A 19,845-nucleotide genomic window follows, 5' to 3' on the forward strand; every position below is an offset into this window, starting at 1 on the left:
GAGACTTAAGTCACATATGACGCGGCTGACGTGTTATCTGGTGCGCCCCAGCTTTTTTTGTTTGTTTTTGTGCGCCCAAGCTTCGTTTACAGTCTGAGGGAGACGCACGCTGTTAGTTTGGAAAAAAAAACTTCGCAAACATGTCTGAGGATAACACGTCAGTCATGTTGTACGTCATCTGCTTCACTGCAGTAACGTGACTTTAGTCTCGCGCATGCGCTTCACAACAGACGCGGAAGAGAAGACAATGCTGAATAGAGTCATATTTTTTTGTTATTTTTGGACCAAAATGTATTTTCGATGCTTTAACACATTCTAACTGACACACTGATGTTGCATGGACTACTTTGATTATGTTTTTATTACCTTTTTGGACATGGACAGCATACCATACGCAGATTCCCAATGAAGGATCAACAAGCTCTCGGACCAAATACAAAACAACCCAAACCGTGTTCCGAAGATGAACGAAGGTCTCACACGTTTGGAATGACATGAGGGTGAGTCATTAATGACACTATTTTCATTTTTGGGTGAACCATCCCTTTAAGATGCTAATCTTGGGCCTAATTTGAAAGATAATCTAAGAGAATAGTGCTATTCTGCCTAGTCATTGCATTTTATAACTCAGTTGGCTCTTTAATCCTCTTCCAACAAGTCAACTCTTTCAATTGACTGTTTGTGAAAGCGGAGTATGAAGAAAACCCGCTAATGGTCCAAAGTCTATGCTGTCAACCAACAAACCCCCCATTATAACCAAAGATACACCGGTGGTGGTGACATTAGAGGAAATCCGTTATGGTTTTGCAGCTAAGAAACTGCCAATGATACAATACAATATAATCTTAATCAAACATATTAGGCATATGTTAGACAAATATGTTTTTATGGGGCCTGAGGGACTTCTTGGAGTGGAAAACTGTGCTCAATACAGCACATGAGATACAAATCTGACATAGATCAGAGAGAAACAAGTCTGCCTTCTGCCGAGAGAGCTATGAGCAACTCTCTAAGAAACAAAGGAGCAGAAATGATGCTGATCTCATTCTGCTTGGTATCAGAATGCAACATATTCAATCTCATACATGTACCATCAACAAAAAAAGTGAAAAAAAAGTAATCATGAAAATCTGTTTTTAATATGTATTTAACTATGTATTAAAATGTATATTTGAAGAGTTTCGTTGCAAAACGAGATTTTCAGAAATCTCATTTTTTGGTTATGCATTCCAATTAACATCAATGCAACTGCAGTTGATTTGTTTTGATTTAAACCTTCATAACTTAAAAAATACAGCTAAGTAGCACCATAAAACAAAATAATAACATGATAACATAATAATAAACATGTTTTGACAAAAATGTTAAAAAATGGATTTATCTCGTTTTGCAACGAAACTCTTCATTTCTTTCTTAAATATTTGACTGTTTAGTGGAGTTGCACCATTTGACAAAAACAAATCATTGTGATTATTTAGACAAAACTGTGATCTTCTTAAATGAGAGCTAATAAACATTTCATATTGCTACTGCTAGATATGAAAGCTTCAACGAACAACAATTAAAAACAAAGTCAAAGAATGGCCTAAAAGTATGGCAAGAGATGTGCAATAGTTTTAAAAACAGAGTGTTACCTTTCAAAAATGTTATGTGCATTCACACTAGATGCGAATGAAGCCTTAAGCACGAAGTTTTTTTCTGCCTGATCGCATGAGGAATCATACGAAATTAATAGTGCAAAATTGCACAATTCTCATGAAAAACAACAACAACAAAACCGAAACCCCTAACCCCGTCCCTAGCCCCAACGTCACAGTGGTCAAGGCAAATTGTACCAAAACTTACGAATGTGGTTGTATGAATTAATACGAATTAGCCAACTCGTAAAATATGTACAAAATATACACTGGCATACATATTGAGACTTCAAGCTAGCAAAAGTTGGCAGATTTTGCATATTTGCATCTAAATTTCACGCACAAATTACGCAAATTTCACCCACAGATGGTGTGAATTTTGCGTGCGACTGACGCAAATTTTGTGCGAATGATACTACATTTAACAATTTATTTGCTACATTCGCATCTGGTGTGAACACACAGTAAAATATGATGAATTATTTTTTAACCCAGCATTGGTTCAAGAAAGGATAAATAAATTTTATCAGAAAATTTGGGTTAACTATTACTTTAAAGGGGACATTTCACCAGACTTTTTAGGATGTCAAATAAATCTTTTGTGTCCCCAGAGTATCATATGTGAAGTTCTAGCTCAAAATACCATATAGTTAATTGATTATAGCATGTTAAAGTTGCCACTTTGTAGGTGTGCGCAAAAATGTGCCATTTTGGGTGTGTCCTTTAAAAGGCGGAGTCCACGATGTTTGAAAGCCAATGTTGATATTTGAAATCACCTAAACAAACACGCCCCTACCCCAATAGAATCTGGACCTTCTGTTGATAGACCCGCCCCACACATACGCAACCCGGCAAGGATGTCGGTTAGTAGACACGCTCCTTACTGCTGATTGGCTATAAGTGTGTTTTGGTAGTTGGCCCGTCTCCTTTTCCAACGCGTTTTTCAAACATCGTGGACTCCGCCTTTAAATGCGAATAAGCTGATCTCAGCACTAAATGGCAGTGCCGTGGTTGGATAGTGCAGATTAAGGGGCGGTAATTATCCCCTTCCGACATCACAAGGGGAGCCAAATTTCAATTACCTATTTTTTCACATGCTTGCAGAGAATGGTTTACCAAAACTAAGTTACTGGGTTGCTGCTTTTCACATTTTCTAGGTTAATACAAGCACTGGGGACCCAATTAAAGCACTTAAACATTGAAAAAGTCAGATTTTCAAAATATGTCACCTTTAAGACAGCAACAAACTCAATTTATTGTGCAACCCTACTATTTAGCAAACAAATGTTTTGGCAGTAGCTAACCTCGTAACAAGGAACCAGGCCAGTTGTGTAAAATCTGGTGAGATCCTCATATACGTTTTAATGTGGGGCATTGCGTTGCTCCTACCGGTAACATCAGCATGCCAGCCACTGTTGTGATGGAGAGGAAGGGATTGAGAAAGGAGAGAGACAGAGAACACATAAGAAAGAGAGAAATCATATTTAGTACATGTAGTAAAAATTGAATGATGCTTTTAACCAAAGTGACTTACAGTGCATTCAAATTATATATATATATATATATATATATATATATATATATATATATATATATATATTTCTGTTTCAGTATGTGTGTTCCCTGGGGATTGAACCCATGACTTTTGCTTTACTATTTCAATAACTGTGAAACAGAACTGAAACAGATAACACACCTGACATTTTATCATCGCTAAGTGCAAGAACACCCCAAAATGCATCTCGTGCCAATCGCAGGTGCGAATAAATGATGCATTTCAGAGCGTACCGTGCAGATGGAGAAGTTCTGATTACTGCCAGTATTCAGCCACGAAAGCACGAACTGAGATTTAAATCTACCAAGCTGACGTGTTGAGTGTGCACTCCAGAGAGGAACTGAGATTGAATCTCCTTTGCAGTGGGCACATCTATCATCACTTAGCGAAATTGAGGCGACCAGTAAAATAGCTCATTTATGGGGATAATGACTTAAAACGGAGGGAGAGAAGCGATGAGAAGCCATGTGAATATTTTAAAGAGCAATTTATGGGTCAGACGAGTTTTAAGAAAGGTAGCTGGTTGGATCATTTGCTTTAGAGTCACTTCTTTCAGGAGAAAATTTATGGTAATGTTAAAAAGGGTAATGTGGGGTTGGTTTTATGCATACGAGTATATTAAAACAGAACTTACTGGAAGTATGAGTGAAGCCAGAGCTGTTTTTGTGCCGTCTGTATGCTGTATGGTAAAGATCCCCCAGCTGCAAGAATAAAAGCATGCAAAGTGGCTTGTCATACAGAAGCTGGCAGGTGCCGTAAGAAATGTATTTTAATCTCAAAGTAAAAGAACAATCAGTACCTGGGTAACCTTCCAAACTGGTCCTCACATTTTCCACAGATGGATAAATCTAGTTTTTTTACAGAAAGAATTGATTACAGTTATTTAATTCAATTGTAGCTCAATACAGTATGTATGTGTCTAACAACATGTGTGTCAACAACAGGCATGATTTTACCCTGATTAGTCGTATTAACATGACACCATGTAAGGTCGAGTCGATGCCCTTACTGTGTTTCTTTATCATAGCAGGTCCTGCTACTCATTCATATTCTGACAGCATTAAATTAATCTTTTGTAATACAGTACATTCCCCCGGATCTGTCCATGTAGTCATTACTGGGTAAATGATCTGGGTTCGTTTAGTCGAAACTGTATAACTCATAACAGAGACTGTGACCAGAATAGAAAAATACTTTTTGCATACATGCATGCGCTCTTTATATGCCTACATTTTGTATTTTTGCATAATTGCATCTCTCTTGAATGCTTCTGTAGAAACTGAGTCACACCAACGGGGGGTGCTAATTATAAAGTCTTTGGTTTTTAGGGTGGCACCGTGCGATTAAAATCCTAATGGTGCGGTTCGACATCATCTTCTCTGTTCTGTGTCTTGCCTTTTCCGCTGACATTTAACAATAGGTGCATCAGGCAGAAATCAATCGTCTGTCCACCCATCTGAGCAGATATTGTTATGCAAATAACAGGACTGGATTGTTGTAATATTCTGTGTAACAAGAGTCATACTGGAAAAAAAAATCAGTTTTTGCCATAAATTAGCATTTGAGTAATAAAAATAGGAACATGCTATGAATACTAATTGCTAATTAAACATGTGGGACGTCAACAGATTGTAGACTTCGTAACACAGAGGAATTTTACATGAAAAACTGATGCTCAGGTACACGCAGAAACAGGCACTTCTGCGCCCCTTCTTGATTTTATTCTAATTAAAATCGAGACACAATTGACAGCTCATTTATCCTGATAGACAAGCAAGCTGTTAGGGGAATATGTGACTGTGTTAAACCCATCAGGGCCCGTCGTTCCTAATTCAAACAGCGATACAAGCACATTGTTTCAGCAGGAGCCCTGTACCAAACACTCACCAGGTGCATCTGTGGTTGCGAGATGGGTAATGATTTCTCTGCTCTCCCCAGCGTGGTCAGGGTATGCTGGAACTCAGCTGCAAGCCATTTAGTCTTATCAAGACCCATAGAGCCAATACTGGAAAACTGACCAATCACAGGCCACCTCTCTTCGTTCTGAATGGGGCGAGCGTGTTCGCGGAGTAGCTGTGAGGAACAGAAAATGTGAGTTATGTTTATGCGAGTGAAATGTAAAGACCTATGTGATGTATCATGATGGAGAATTAGTGGACTATGTACATGTACAGTCGCAAAATTGTTTATCATGAAAAAAGAAAATAGGCCAGCAAGATAGACTGAAATCACAGAAATATTGCAAATCGCAATGGTTTGCAATAACTGAATGATTTTAAACAAACAGTTATGTAAAGTCTAATAATTATGTTGATGCAGGTAGCAAAGAGACTGTTGAGACAAAGAGATTGCCATGATGCTTTCTTTTTCCCAGAAAGAACATGTATATTTTACAAACTTAAAGGAATAGTCTACTCATTTTCAATATTAAAATATGTTATTACCTTAACTAAGAATTGTTGATACATCCCTCTATCATCTGTGTGCGTGCACGTAAGCGCTGGAGCGCGCTGCGACGCTTCGATAGCATTTAGCTTAGCCCTATTCATTTAATGGTACCATTTAGAGATAAAGTTAGAAGTGACCAAACACATCAACGTTTTTCCTATTTAAGACGAGTAGTTATACGAGCAAGTTTGGTGGTACAAAATAAAACGTAGCGCTTTTCTAAGCGGATTTAAAAGAGGAACTATATTTTATGGCGTAATAGCACTTTTGGGAGTACTTGGACTCGCCTGAAAAGTCCGCTCCCCTTCTCCCTCTCATAATGGGAGAGGGAGGGTGTTACTGCGCTGAGTCGAAGTACTCCCAAAAGTGCTATTACGCCATAAAATATAGTTCCTCTTTTAAATCCGCTTAGAAAAGCGCTACGTTTTATTTTGTACCACCAAACTTGCTCGTATAACTACTCGTCTTAAATAGGAAAAACGTTGATGTGTTTGGTCACTTTTAACTTTATCTCTAAATGGTACCATTGAATGAATGGGGCTAAGCTAAATGCTATCGAAGCGTCGCAGCGCGCTCCAGCGCTTACGTGCACGCACACAGATGATAGAGGGATGTATCAACAATTCTTAGTTAAGGTAATAACATATTTTAATATTGAAAATGAGTAGACTATTCCTTTAAAGCATTATCATATTGCATACCATTGGGGGGGGGGAACGATACATTGTGCGATTCTGCTTGCTATGCTTCTGAATGATTTATGGTGAAATGCCACTACATCCAAAAGCCAGATGGCGCTCTAGTGCAGAAACTCAATATGCGCCGCAGAAGAAGTACCATTACAGAGGTAGCTCTGGCAAATGTATATAGGGTATGCACTAGAGCCCTGCACGGGCCAAAAATTCCAGCCCTAACCCGGCCCTGGCCCGAAGTGTTCAAGCCCTACCCGATCCAAGCCCGACAATGCCTGCAATTTTTCAGCCCGAACCCGACCTGACCCGAGACCAATATCAATCACTTTTAAGCTCTATCTGACGCGCGCGCTCTTTGATGCGCGCTTTCTCTCTCTCTCGGATGCGTAATAAGAGGTGAAGTATAGCTTTAGCCTACAGATTAGAAATGCTTATTGCTTTAATGTAGGGAGTTAATAGTTCATTGTTCACAGTTCATATTTATGATCTTATAGTCCATTTAAACATTTTTGTACTAACTGACTGTATTCTTCAGAAAAACACTAAATAACTTATCTTCCCTTACCTGTCGCTGTTCAGTGTGCAATTAATAAATAAAAATTAGTATGACGTTAATTTTTAAAAGTGTGCAGGTCCGTGCACGTCCTCCGCTATAGCAAAAAGCGCAATCGGCTAAACGAGCATTAAATATTAATATGACGTTGATTTTTTGTGTTTATTCATTTATATTCACAAAACTTATCAACAAAACATCGATTAAAATTAAGAGACAAATTATATGAAACGAAATACATTTTAAAGTAGCAAGAAAAACTTAAATTAAACTCGAAAATAATGTCTCAACCATTACAATTCTCCCTTCAAATTAATCTTTACAACGCGTATGGCGTTTAAAATTACGGTCTATCTTTCGTAATAAGCTAAATAAATGTAAATAAAACAACAACAACGTTACAACAATATTCAAACCTAACAATACTCAAACATAAATATAAAACAGACATTATCTATAAGGATACATGTTAAAACAATCTGATATAGCGTTTATAATAGCTGGTTGGTATAGATGTTTACTATTTTTGGCAAAACCTCCGTTGCAAACCTCCATTTACCTGAATAAAAATAATTTTTACTTTGAAAATGATGCGCTGTCACTGACAGCGCCTGTCACATTAACATGAGCTGTTCGTTTACATAAGACTCCATCTACGTTCATTTACACTGCAGCGCAACGTCTTGAGTTCTCAAACTAAAACAAGGTCTGCAGCTTTTGCGAACGAATCCGTTTATGAGGGTCGAAAACGGTGGTGTGTAAATGAAAGGAGTAAACGTAGCAAAAGTAACGTTTAAAGGATAAACCCATTAATGTAAGCCTCAGATGCGCGCTGTCTCTGCTACACACGCAAACACACACACAATGAGGAGAGACGTTAAAATAAGCCCGAGCCCGACCCGAGCCCGGTCTGTAAAAAAAAAAAACGGCCCGAGCCCGGCCCAAATGGGCTTAGCCTGTCAGGCCCCGTCGGGCCCCGACGTGCTTGCAGGGCTCTAGTATGCACATGACGTCACATTCTGCGAAAATTACTGCGGTTACGCCCACTGAGTGGCAAAAGACAGCGCGGCTGCATTAGTGTTGCTATTTTAAAAGCATATTAAAAACGATTCAAATTCAAAGTGATTTTAGATTGATAATTAATAAATAGCCGTAGTACATGAAAGGGCCGTGCACAATATCGCCCTTGCGATTCAGAATTAAAACAGCCGCATATCACATTTCAAGAAAGTAATCGCATGTTCCCTTCAATATCATGCAGCCCTAAAGGAAAACAGGATTTTAAACTGCTGCCAAACGATTAATTGTAATTTAATTGCTTACAAAAACTATTTGTGTTTGCATAATATGTGTGTGTGTGTGTACTGTGTGTTATTATTAGGTATATATAAACACACACAAACACACGCGTTTAAATGTAAGAAAATGTTTATTTATAGACGGTTTCATCGGACACACCTGCGGTGATGCGATTCGCGTTTGGTCCGAACTTTACTTCCGGTTTCAGTTTTTTTAATGGTCTGATTAGTTGCTAAACTGAACTCTTGAACAAATACCCCATCGTAAATAAAAAATGTTTTGGTTTTCTAGGTAATCTACGTGTTGTTTATTTTGCTTGTTATATAAATAAACTACGTTTAAAGTACTTTGTTGTTATTTATTCTTAGCGGAGTTTACCGGAAGTTACGTGTTGACCACGAAAGCCGTTTATGTTGTTACTGAAACCGTTTATATGTCCATTTTTAAATGTATATATAATATAAAATATATAAAAATATAAATTTATATAAATAAATATATACATATGTAAATGTTTCTTAAATACATGAATGCGTGCGTATTTATCTAAACATAATAATTACACACAGGACACACACAAATAATATGCAAACACAAACTTTTATTTTATATGCGATTACTTGCTTGACAGGCCAAAATCAAACATTGAATATATCATTTTTTTTTATATTAAGCCTATAATTTACTATATAAAACATACTACAGTTGGCACAAACAGTTTTTAGAAATTAACATGCAAAGTAATCTGTTTTTTTACCTCATGAAGGTATGTTTACGGTTTTTAATGCCATGCAATCTTTTGGCCTTTGCCTAATTTGTACCAACAAAATCTGTTGGGTTTGACAAACCTGTTAAGTATTTTCATCTCCCATTTAAACTTTGAGAAGCATAATATTTTTTGTTGTTTTATTTTCTACTATAGACGGTTTCATCGGACGCACGTGGGTTGTTGCGGTTACCCGTCTGGTCGGAACTTAACTTCCGGTTTCTGTTTGTTTAAATGGTCTGACTAGTCGCTAAAATGAACTCTGCAACAAATACCTCGTCAAAAATAACAAATGTTTTGGTTTCCTAAAGACAAGGGAAGACGGCGATCATGGATCACCGCTACTGTATGTGAAGGAAGGTTTGGCAGCCAGTTTGTAGTTAAAATTGTATACATTATAGCAGGGGTCTTCAACTACTCTTCTTCGGGGGCCAGATTTTAAAATTGTAAATATGACGAGGGCCAGCCAAACTTTTACCCATTTTTTTTTTACTTTTACCATATATATATATGTGTGTGTGTGTGTGATGTTGTTGTTACTTTTGTTATGGTATATAAAAAACATATTAAAAAGCATGCATTTTCAAAACAAATGCACACTTCTTGTATCCAGTGTGTTGCCTTTTAATTACTGAAAACTCATATTTTCTTTATTAATATTTAGAAACAATTGCAACATGTAAGAGTCTGTGTAAATGTTAATAGTAAAAGTGTAAAAGATCAACACTCTTAAACATATTTAGTTTATAACTGTTTAACTTTCATTACATGTCAAGTATTCACAACATATTGCCACTCCTAATGACTAAAATTGCACTACATGTTTTCTTTTTTTATATTTTATAGATATACAGGCTAAACAGCCTTTCCGTTGTACAGATATAACTGTCGGGAGTTCGCCCCCTAGTGGCAGTCGTAATGAAATTGTAGTTTAATCGTAAATCTGTCATGGGAAAGAACCTTTAATCTACGAATATTTTTATAGTTAATAATTTACTTACCAGTAATCAATTGTTTTTAAAGTATTCAAGTGTTACTGATAAAGTGAAACAAAAAATAATTCATAATTTTTACTTTGCATACAGTTTTGTTTGGAACACACTGAAATACATCACTTCCGGTCGCCGCGTCACATGTGGTGAAGCCGCATAAGCCGCGTTTGTTTTCTTTAACCCATCCAAAGCTCGAATTGGATCAGATAATAAAGCACCCACGGTTGGCAGGACCTTTCTGACTCACTTTCCGTGTTCTCGGCTGTCATTTGTCATGTACAGTGGAAAGGTAAAAGTAACCACGCTGAATTTAAATCAGACTATAGTCATTTCTCAATCCGAAGGCTGCAGCCTCGGAGGTCGCACTTCCAGGCTGCATACGTCATTAAGTCTTATTTCAGTATTTTAACAATTATAAAGTTGACTATTATTCTTAGTTAATCGTAAATTGTTGTAATATGCTTATGATTTGTGAATGTAATGCTCAATTAACTTAAACTTGATGACATATGCAGTTTGCATATGCAACCTCCGGAGGCTGCAGCCTACCGATTGAGAAGCGGCCAAAGGTGACCGGCAGCCCGGATAAAGATGATTGGCGGGCCGCACTTGGCCCGCGGGCCGCCAGTTGACTAGCCCTGTATTATAGTATACATCACACAGCAACATTAGCTCAGAGTCGTTTTTTATACGCTTTAGTTATTTAATACAAACTAAGATAATCTACTTGTTATTTATTTTGCTTGTTATCAAAAATAAACTACTCTAAAAGGACTTTGTTGTTATTTCTTAGGGTCCAGTCACACCAAAAGCGTTTATGGCAGTTGCAGGCGCCTTTTTTGAATGATATTCTATGGGCAGGGCGCGTTTGTGCACTGTTTATGCGCGCCGAGCGCCTTACGGTTTTTTGCCGCCTGCCGCGCACGCGTTTTTGAAGGAGCGCTGAGAGCGGAGAAGCGCCCGACGTCATTCGCTTCTTTGCATTGTCCAATCGAATGAGGGGAGAGGCGGGTCTTACGTTGAGGTGAGGGAAGTTTACAGTTGCTTTGAAGAACCGGACTCCACTCCACTCGCTCACTCTCTCCTGCGTGTTTGTGCACCTCTCACCCTCAAACAAGGTCAGAGCAAGCGTCCTCTTTTTAAAGTTTCTGCTAATATGACAGTTAACAGCAAAAGAGCGCTCACGCCTCAATATTTGATTGACAAGACAGCTGACTCGGTGGTTGCTTAGCAATATGAAAAGCCGCGTCGCACTGCTCTTTTTTTTAAAAAAGGCAGTGCGTCGCGCCTTGCGTTTGCAAGCGTTTAAAGTGCTTTTGGTGTGACTGGCCCCTTAGAGGAGTTTACAGGAAGTTACGTTTGTTCCATGAAAGGTTTTTGTTTATGTTGTTACTGCTGAAACCGTCTATATTCTACAAACTATATTTTTTAGATTTATAATTATTTGTATTAAGCATTTGCCCCTTCTGTCTGTAACCCAGCCCAAAAAGAGATATTTTGGGTCACGAAACCACAACAATGTACCACAATCCTTGAGAAGACGTTACGAGTCTGCTCAACGTGCTTCAGTCATTGTTCATTTTATAAATGCCGCTTTTTGATATAATAATTCAATATGAGTTCTTTTAGTAGACAGTACAGAAACGAATTTCTCCTGAAGCAATTTCTGATTCTTGCCAAGACCAATCCAACACCTAACCATGTGTGATCTGAATTCCCTTTACAAATAAAGAAATGAGGTCAAAATCTCTAAGGCATTCAACAGACAAACACTTCCCTTTGAGCAATCTCATGCCCACAAGAAGAAAAACTGTAGCACCGCCACAGAGGACAGAAAAAAATACACACAAAAAAAAAAACATTACCTTTCGCAATCTTAGATGGCCCCACTTTTCCATGGCAGGTCCTTGATATCTTCCTGGAGTTGAACCAATGAGATACACCCTTTTAAAAGGAAACAAAAAACTATTAAAGACAGCATGAATACAAATTATTTAAATATCAATGAGCTGAAGAGTATTTTGTGATTTGTTTCTCAGTGATGTCTACATGTTCGTCATATAATCTTTTCCCGTTTTGTTAAATGTCATTAGTCAAAGGTCTGAATATGGTACCATTCTACCAATTAATATCCATTACCTTTCCAGTTGTTCATGATTACTGGAAGAGGACTTTTTAGAAATCATATTACAGGACCAATTTCCATTTGTATGTCAGGTACAAATCTTCTGAATACATAGATCTATATATATTATTGAACAAATGGACCTCAGCCTTGCCTTATACAGGCACATTTTACTCATGCGCTCACAAAGATACAGTACACGACAAGCATAATTAGAAACATCAATATTCACGAATTCCGTGACCTTTCCAGACCTGGAAGTCACATTCTGTAATATTTTTGTGCAAATAAAATACTGTGAAAAATCTCCATGTAAGCTTGAATATTACATATGTACATACTGGACCTTTCATTTGCAAAATATCTTACCGTGTTTCTGACAGATCATGCTGTTTGATGCGATCGATCCAGTCGGCGAGCTCTGGAGCTCGGTATGCTTCCAGATATTCCAGCAGGTCTCTTTTGAAGTTGGTGGGAGACTCCCCTGCTAATCCTGGACTTCCTTCCGGTAACCTGGGGTACAGCGGACTCATCCACAGCCTGTGAAAAAGATACAAGCAGCGTTGCCATTTCATAATGAAAAGCTAATTGAAAGGGCATGAAACGTTAAAACATTTAGGGGTGGTTTCCTGGACAGGGATTAGACTAGTCCTAGACTAAAACATTTTTAAGAACTGTCCAAACTGAAAATAACTTTCACTGACACTTAAAATACATCAGTACCCTTTGTTTTGCCTCAAAATGCACACAAGTAATGTTTTTAGTGTGGCATGTTTTTAAAACTAGTTATATTTCCTTATTATAGTTTCTAAATAATTAAAATAAAGCCTAGTCATGTTTTAAAGAATTAGTCCATTTTCTTAAAAATCCAGACAATTTACTCACCATCATGTCATCCAAAATGTTGATGTCTTTCTTTGTTCGGTCGAGAGGAAATTATGTTTTTTGAGGAAAACATTCCAGGCTTTTCTCATTTTAATGGACTTTAATGGACCCCAACACTTACAAGTTTTAATGCAGTTTAAAATTGCAGTCTCAAAGGACTCTAAATGATCTTAAAGGCGGAGTCCACGATGTTTGAAAGCCAATGTTGATATTTGAAATCACCCAAACAAACATCCCCCTACCCCAATAGAATCTGGTCCTTCTGTTGATAGACCCGCCCCACACATACGCAACCCGGCATTTGATTTGATTTGATTGGCTATATGTGTGTTTTGGTAGTCGGCCCGTCTCCTTTTCCAACGAATTTTTCAAACATCGTGGACTCCCCCTTTAAACGAGGCATAAGGGTCTTATCTAGCGAAACGATTGTCATTTTTTGCCAAGAAAAATAAAAAATATGCACTTTTAAACCACAACTTCTCATCTTCCTCCGGCTGTCTGACGCGCCAGCACAACCTCACATCATACGTCATCACGTCAAAAGGTCACGGATGACGTATCGAAACTACGCCCCAGTGTGAAGAAAGAGGACCGTTCTGATGTTGTTGTATATCGAATGATACTAATTAATGTCTTTGTGTCAGTCGAAAAAAATGTGGGTTTCAAATATGTAACACGTGACCTTTTGACGTCATTACACAATTACGTGAGGTCGCGCTGGCTCGTCACACAGCCGGAGGAAGACGAGAAGTTGTGATTTAAAAGTGCATATTTTTTATTTTTCTTGCCAAAAATTACAATTGTTTCGCTAGATAAGACCCTTATGCCTTGTTTGGGATCGTTAAAAGTTCTTTGAAGCTGCGTTTAAACTGCAATTTTAAACTGCATTAAAACTGTTAAGTGTTGGGGTCCATTAAAGTCCATTAAAATGAGAAAAATCCTGGAATGTTTTCAACAAAAAACATAATTTCTTCTCGACTGAACAAAATAAGACATCAACATTTTGGATGTCATGGTGGTGAGTAAATTATCTGGATTTTTTTTAAAGAAAATGGACTAATCCTTTAAGCTAATCCCGTGTGTGCCACAAACATCTTGAAAAGTGAAGCCGCTGGCTCTTTAATCGCCTCCTGGTGGCTGGCTGCAGTACAAGTCATAAACCCCGCCCTCTCCATGCATTATAAATAAAAAAAATACACTTTTAATAAAATTTTCCGAAAGATGGTTTTGGTCCTTTAAGGTAGTTTTTATCATGTTGATATATGTTATATATCTATATAATTGTTAATTTATGTGATAAGTTTTATTTTGGCTAGTAATTTGATGCTATAGAAATGGGGCGTGTCGTTATTATGATTGGCGTGGTTGAATTGGGCGCGCAAGCGTTTTGATACCGCGGCTCCGTCTCTGGCTCCACGGATGATTTCTTCTATGCATGCCATGGCTCCAAACTGACATTTTTACGTAACATGGCAGTGCCCATGAAAATAAATTTTTGGCTTCGATTCATAACAATGGAAGGAAGCAACATTGCGTCATACCCCTATTTTTATAGTCTATGACTAATCCCTTCTGTAATACTACTGATGCATATTGTTTTCCTATGTCAACTTGTCAATTTTTTATATATATTTTTTATTTATTTGATTTTCTTATCGTATTTATTTATCTTTCTGTTATCTTATTTAATTTGTGAAACTTTACATGGATAATCTATATGTTTTCATTCCTGTAGAGGTTTTTTGTGTATTTTGTCTTTTATGTAAATTGTTTTGAATCATTAATAAAAAAAGACCCATAGTATACAGTATATACTCAACTTTATTGTAAAGTGTTACTGAAAAGCCTTCTTTTGAGTTCCATGGAAATAATAACCAAGTATAGTTTTCAAATGAGACAATGGTGAGGACATAATGACAATATTTTTATTTATGGGGAAAATGATTTCTTTGAAGCGTTTTGAATACCATGTACAAAATGTCCCTTCCTCCTGACAGGCACTGAAATAGATGTTTTGAGAAATTACAGTATTCTCACTGACATGGCATCATAAACAGCCAAAAAAAATCTTTCAGAGACAAAATAGAAAGTGTATCATTTCTCTGGCAGTAGCTGTAACAAATGAAAATAGCAAAAATAAAACGCTTTCAAACAAGTTTTGCTGTTGCTGAATAAATGCTTGGTGTCATATTCTTGCACAAACGATCTGAAAAAACACAAATGTGCCAAATGTTGAGCGCAAGAGATGTAAAATGCTTTTGCAATATCAAGGTTTTAGCATTCTACAAGTAAATACTGATGTTTATAAATGTTAAAATGACCTCAACGCTCTGATGTGTCCAATAACTCCTGATTGGAGGAGTGTGAGGACTTGTCTTAACAGACTGGTTATAGCACAGCCTCCCGAGACTCTATTAGAAGAAATGTGGATTCAGATTGGAGCTATTACTATAAATACAAAAAGCCCTTTGACCAGACAGCAGACCTTCATATGGGTATAATAATGAAACCTTCAATCCGTGTTTTAAAATGAGAAACGAAGGTTGGCAAGGTAAAAATATAGCTTAACCTCCTAAGACATGAACTTTGGTTTGGCTTGCATTTTAGATTTCTTCCGGCTATTTGGGGTTAGGAAAAAACAATAAATATAATAACCAAATATTTTTCTTTGAAGATGAAGCAGTGCAAGTGTCCCCGTTTGTGTACAAAAGGTTCGAGTTACACAGAATTAAGTATTATGGTGCAAACAACAAAAAATGTGATGTCCACGTATGTAGACATACCAGAAATTTGGAGGTTAACGCGCATCTATTATGCCCATTTTTACAAGATGTAATATACACTCACCGCCCACTTTATTAGGTACACCATTCCAACTGCACGTTAACGCAAATTTTTAATCAGCCAATCACATGGCAGTAACTCAACGCATTTAGGCATGTAGACATGGTCAAGACGATCTGCTGCAGTTCAAACCGAGCGTCAGAATGGGGAAGAAAGGTGATTTATGTGACTTTGAATGTGGAATGGTGGTTGGTGCCAGGACAGGCCGATCTGAGTATTTCAGAAACTGCTGATCTACTGAGGTTTTCACACACAACCATCTCTAGGGTTCACAGAGAATGGTCTGAAAAAGTCCAGTGAGTGGCAGTTCTGTGGGCGCAAATGCCTTGTTGATGCCAGAGGTCAGAGGAGAATAGCCAGATTGCCTCGAGCTGATAGAAAGGCAACAGTATCTCAAATAACCTCTCGTTACAACCGAGGTACGCAGAATAGCATCTCTGAACACACAACACGTCGAACCTTGAGGCGGATGGGCTACAGCAGCAGAAGACCACACTGGGTGTCATTCCTGACAGCAAAGAATAGGAAATTGAGGCTACAGTTCGCACAAGCTCACCAAAGTTTGACAATAGAAGATTGTAAAAATGTTGCCTGGTCTGATGAGTCTCAATTTCTGCTGCGACATTCGGATTGTAGGGTCAGAATTTGGCATCAACAACATGAAAGCATGGATCCATCCTGCCTTGTATCAATGGTTCAAGCTGCTGGTGGTGGTGAAATGGTGGAGGATATTTTCTTGGCACACTTTGAGCCCATTAGAACCAATAGAGTATCGTGTCAATGCCACAGCCTACCTAAGCATTGTTTCTGACCATGTCCATCCCTTTATGACGACAGTGTACCCATCTTCTGATGGCTACTTCCAGCAGGATAAATCATCTCAGACTGAGATTCGCTTCATGGATGTGCAGCCTACATATTTACAGCAACTGTGTGATGCTTTCATGTGAATATGGACCAAAATCTCTGAGGAATGTTTCCAGTACTTTGTTGAATCAATGCCACGAAGGATTAAGGCAGTTCTGAAGGCAAAAGGGGGTCCAACCCAATAGTAATAAGTCAACATGTTAAGTCAATGCAAAGATGTGAATAGGCATCCGGAAGGCGGGTTCTTCGCGAATTGGGCGTTGCCGTGGAAAACGCTCGATTTGAAAAATCTGAACTTTGGCGGATATTCGTGTTGTGTTAATAAATCAGGAGTTTGCTCTAGTAGTGACATGATCACAGGAAGCAAGCGAAGTGGCAGAAGCCCCTCCCATGACACCAATTTCTGCGTGAATGTCTGGAATTACTAGAATTTCACACGTGAATGAAGCAAGTAAATGTTTTTGCCGCCTCTACCGCGCCTGGTGTGAATGCACGGTAATAAGACTTGTTTGGTTTAATGGGTGTTACAAAAGGAAGAGTGGGTGGATTTTTTGTTGTAGGGTGGTTGTGTTCACACACTGCCAACACACATTTATGTCCAAACACCTTCACCACTGAGAAAATATCCTGGCTTTTAATTGGCTGTATGCAAGAGAGGAAAGTATTGCTTTAAATACTGCTACTTAAAGTAGAAGCCTTGAAAATGTCACGAGACGAGCAGTTGTTGACTATTTAAGAGAATGTTTTTTTAAGACTAAAGACAAGGTTGAGAGCTCAGATGTATAGTATAGTCCATCAAAACCGCAAAAAATGATGTAAGGATGGTCTCTGAAAATATGCTGGTAGATATGAATCAATACGGTTTACAGGAATGGTCTGTAAGGTTGAAGTGACTACTTTTGAAGTGCTTGCTTCAAACTCACATTGCAACCTTTAATTGCCCTGTGCCAGTGGCAAGGCTACATAAGGGCCAGGGTGGCATCGGCCCACTCAGATTGATGGCTGGCCACCCAGTCAGAAGAGACACAAAATAATTTTGAGTAAAAGCAGAAGAAATCACACATAAATGATAATAATCGCTTTAATAATGATCGCCCAAATATGCATCATTCAGAAATAAATAACTATTTATATTAAAGGTTTATCATTTGCACATGTTTCTAAACCTTAAAAATATGTAAATTCAAGCCATTTTAAAAAACTTGAGCGTAAGAAGATGTTAAAGTGAGCTGTTTTCCGTGAGTAAACCTTAAAAATATGTACATTCAAGCCATTTTAAACCATTTGAGCGCAAGAAAATGTTAAAGAGAGCTGTTTTCCATGAGGACAAACGCACACACATACTCAAATGGACACACACTCATAAGGGCAGCCACATAGACCAGGGTTCCCACACCTTAACTAACTTCAAATTCAAGGACCTTTTAAAGACTTTCCAGGTCCAATACCCTCAAATTCAAAGACTAAATGTGTGGACACATTTAAAGTGAGAGCAGGGTTACATTGTGCTACCTTTAAAGATACATTATAATAGTTCCCTTTCGAGGAACTCGCGCTGCGTCACTGCGGTGACACTTTGGGGACGCCTCCAGGTGTAAGTGCGTCTGAATGTATATCAAATTCAACCAATGGTGAGGCTTAACGACAAAGACAGGGTGACGCGGGAGCCAGGAAGTATATCGCTATCTGAAATATTGCCAAAGACGGTGTTACAGGGACGCAGGAAGTATGTCAAGAGAGACGCAGTGTCTCGTTCCTTCTCAAGGAACAACAGTAACAAACGTAACCCGAGACGTTTTCACGTGTCAAACACAACTATGCAAAAAAGCATTTTGGTATGAATCAACATTCGCATACTGAAGATATAAGCATTTAAAGCGAACATTTTTGCACATGTGCTTAAAAAGTCTAGAATTTTTAAGATATTATCCTACACTACACAGGGAATAATATGGATTTTTTTTCCAGAAAACTTCTTGCATAAAATAGATTCAAGCACTTTTAATGACCTGTATCTATGTATTTATATTTTCAAAAATTTCCCAGGGCTTTGAATTTTTTCTCCCAGATTCACAAACTTTCAAGGATTTCAAGGACCCGAGGGAACCCTGATTGACGGAAGTTTTAAAAAGCACGCAAACACAAAATCTCTTTGCGCGTGACAGGACACATTATCTCAAAATACCACAGTTTTGACAAGTATTCTTATAAAAACAGTCAGTTATGTCTTAAAGTGAACGCAAACAGTTCCGACAAAAAAAAAACAGATGTGTGTCAGTAAACAGATCCGTCTTGATAAGGCCAAAATTTGTTAATGTTTGTGTCATTGTGTTAATCAAACAAGACAAGACAAAAGGAAAATCACTTTTATACCTTAAAAAAGATTAATTATATGTAATTTATAGAATGAAGAAGACAGAGTTATTAGTCATTTGATTCTATTTCTGTTCCTAAATACAGTTATTTAGTTTTTTATTTGCATAATTTCCTAATTTGTTCTTATTTTATTTTCACTATTTCCCTTTTTTGCTGATCCAAAAATGATTGAAGACATGACTCAAAAAACGCCATGTAATCCGTTTAAGCACTATATTGTAAAATTATGTAATTTGAGTAGACATTGATGTCCACCCTATTTCACAGAGGTCCACTCAGATTAAAGTTTCTGGCCTCGCCACTGCCCTGTGCAGATGAACTGATAATGACTTTGCTAAACGAGAAGTGCAGGTTGACTAATTATCCTAATATATTATTAAAGAAAATGTTAGAATATGTATAAAGCAAAGAGTTTTAATATTAAGGACTTAATTTAGGGATTTCATTTTCATCTCACAGTCCACAGCATAATGCGGGTAATAATCTAACAACCAGCCCTAACCTATGACACCGGTTTTAGTCTACTGGACAAAATGTTTAATGAAATTCTGCTCCCTCTTATATACTGTAAATAAACCTAAACTGTTTAATATCCGAAAGCCATTGTTAATTAGCAATCACTCTAACCCACCTGGAAAACTCTTTTCTATCTTTAGCTGGTATTAATAGAACATTATGAAGAATCATTTTATTAATGGCGCTTTTTAAGAAAATGTTGCTTCATTAAATCAATTTATTCCAAGCAGCTAATTTATATCCAATTTAGGGAAAATATGAAAAGTTTGGTTTAAAAAACGTGATAACTC

The 19,845-nt window shown here is 37.6% G+C and overlaps 1 protein-coding gene across 2 annotated transcripts in view; it reads right to left on the bottom strand.

The window, feature by feature from the left end:
• The window catches only part of tdp1 (tyrosyl-DNA phosphodiesterase 1), a 64,096-nt gene that overhangs the window by 37,795 nt on the left and 6,456 nt on the right, over nucleotides 1–19,845 (bottom strand). For both annotated transcript variants that reach the window (XM_055172128.2, XM_073869279.1), the window contains exons 8-13: nucleotides 12,437–12,607; nucleotides 11,808–11,886; nucleotides 5,080–5,265; nucleotides 3,992–4,040; nucleotides 3,827–3,893; nucleotides 2,942–3,049 (exon numbers count right to left, since the gene is read on the bottom strand). In XM_055172128.2, coding sequence (XP_055028103.2) covers nucleotides 2,942–3,049; nucleotides 3,827–3,893; nucleotides 3,992–4,040; nucleotides 5,080–5,265; nucleotides 11,808–11,886; nucleotides 12,437–12,607 — 660 coding nt within the window. The remainder of the gene's footprint in view (nucleotides 1–2,941; nucleotides 3,050–3,826; nucleotides 3,894–3,991; nucleotides 4,041–5,079; nucleotides 5,266–11,807; nucleotides 11,887–12,436; nucleotides 12,608–19,845) is intronic.

The sequence above is a fragment of the Misgurnus anguillicaudatus genome, chromosome 7 (genome assembly GCF_027580225.2).
Source record: "Misgurnus anguillicaudatus chromosome 7, ASM2758022v2, whole genome shotgun sequence".
Lineage (NCBI taxonomy): Eukaryota > Metazoa > Chordata > Actinopteri > Cypriniformes > Cobitidae > Misgurnus > Misgurnus anguillicaudatus.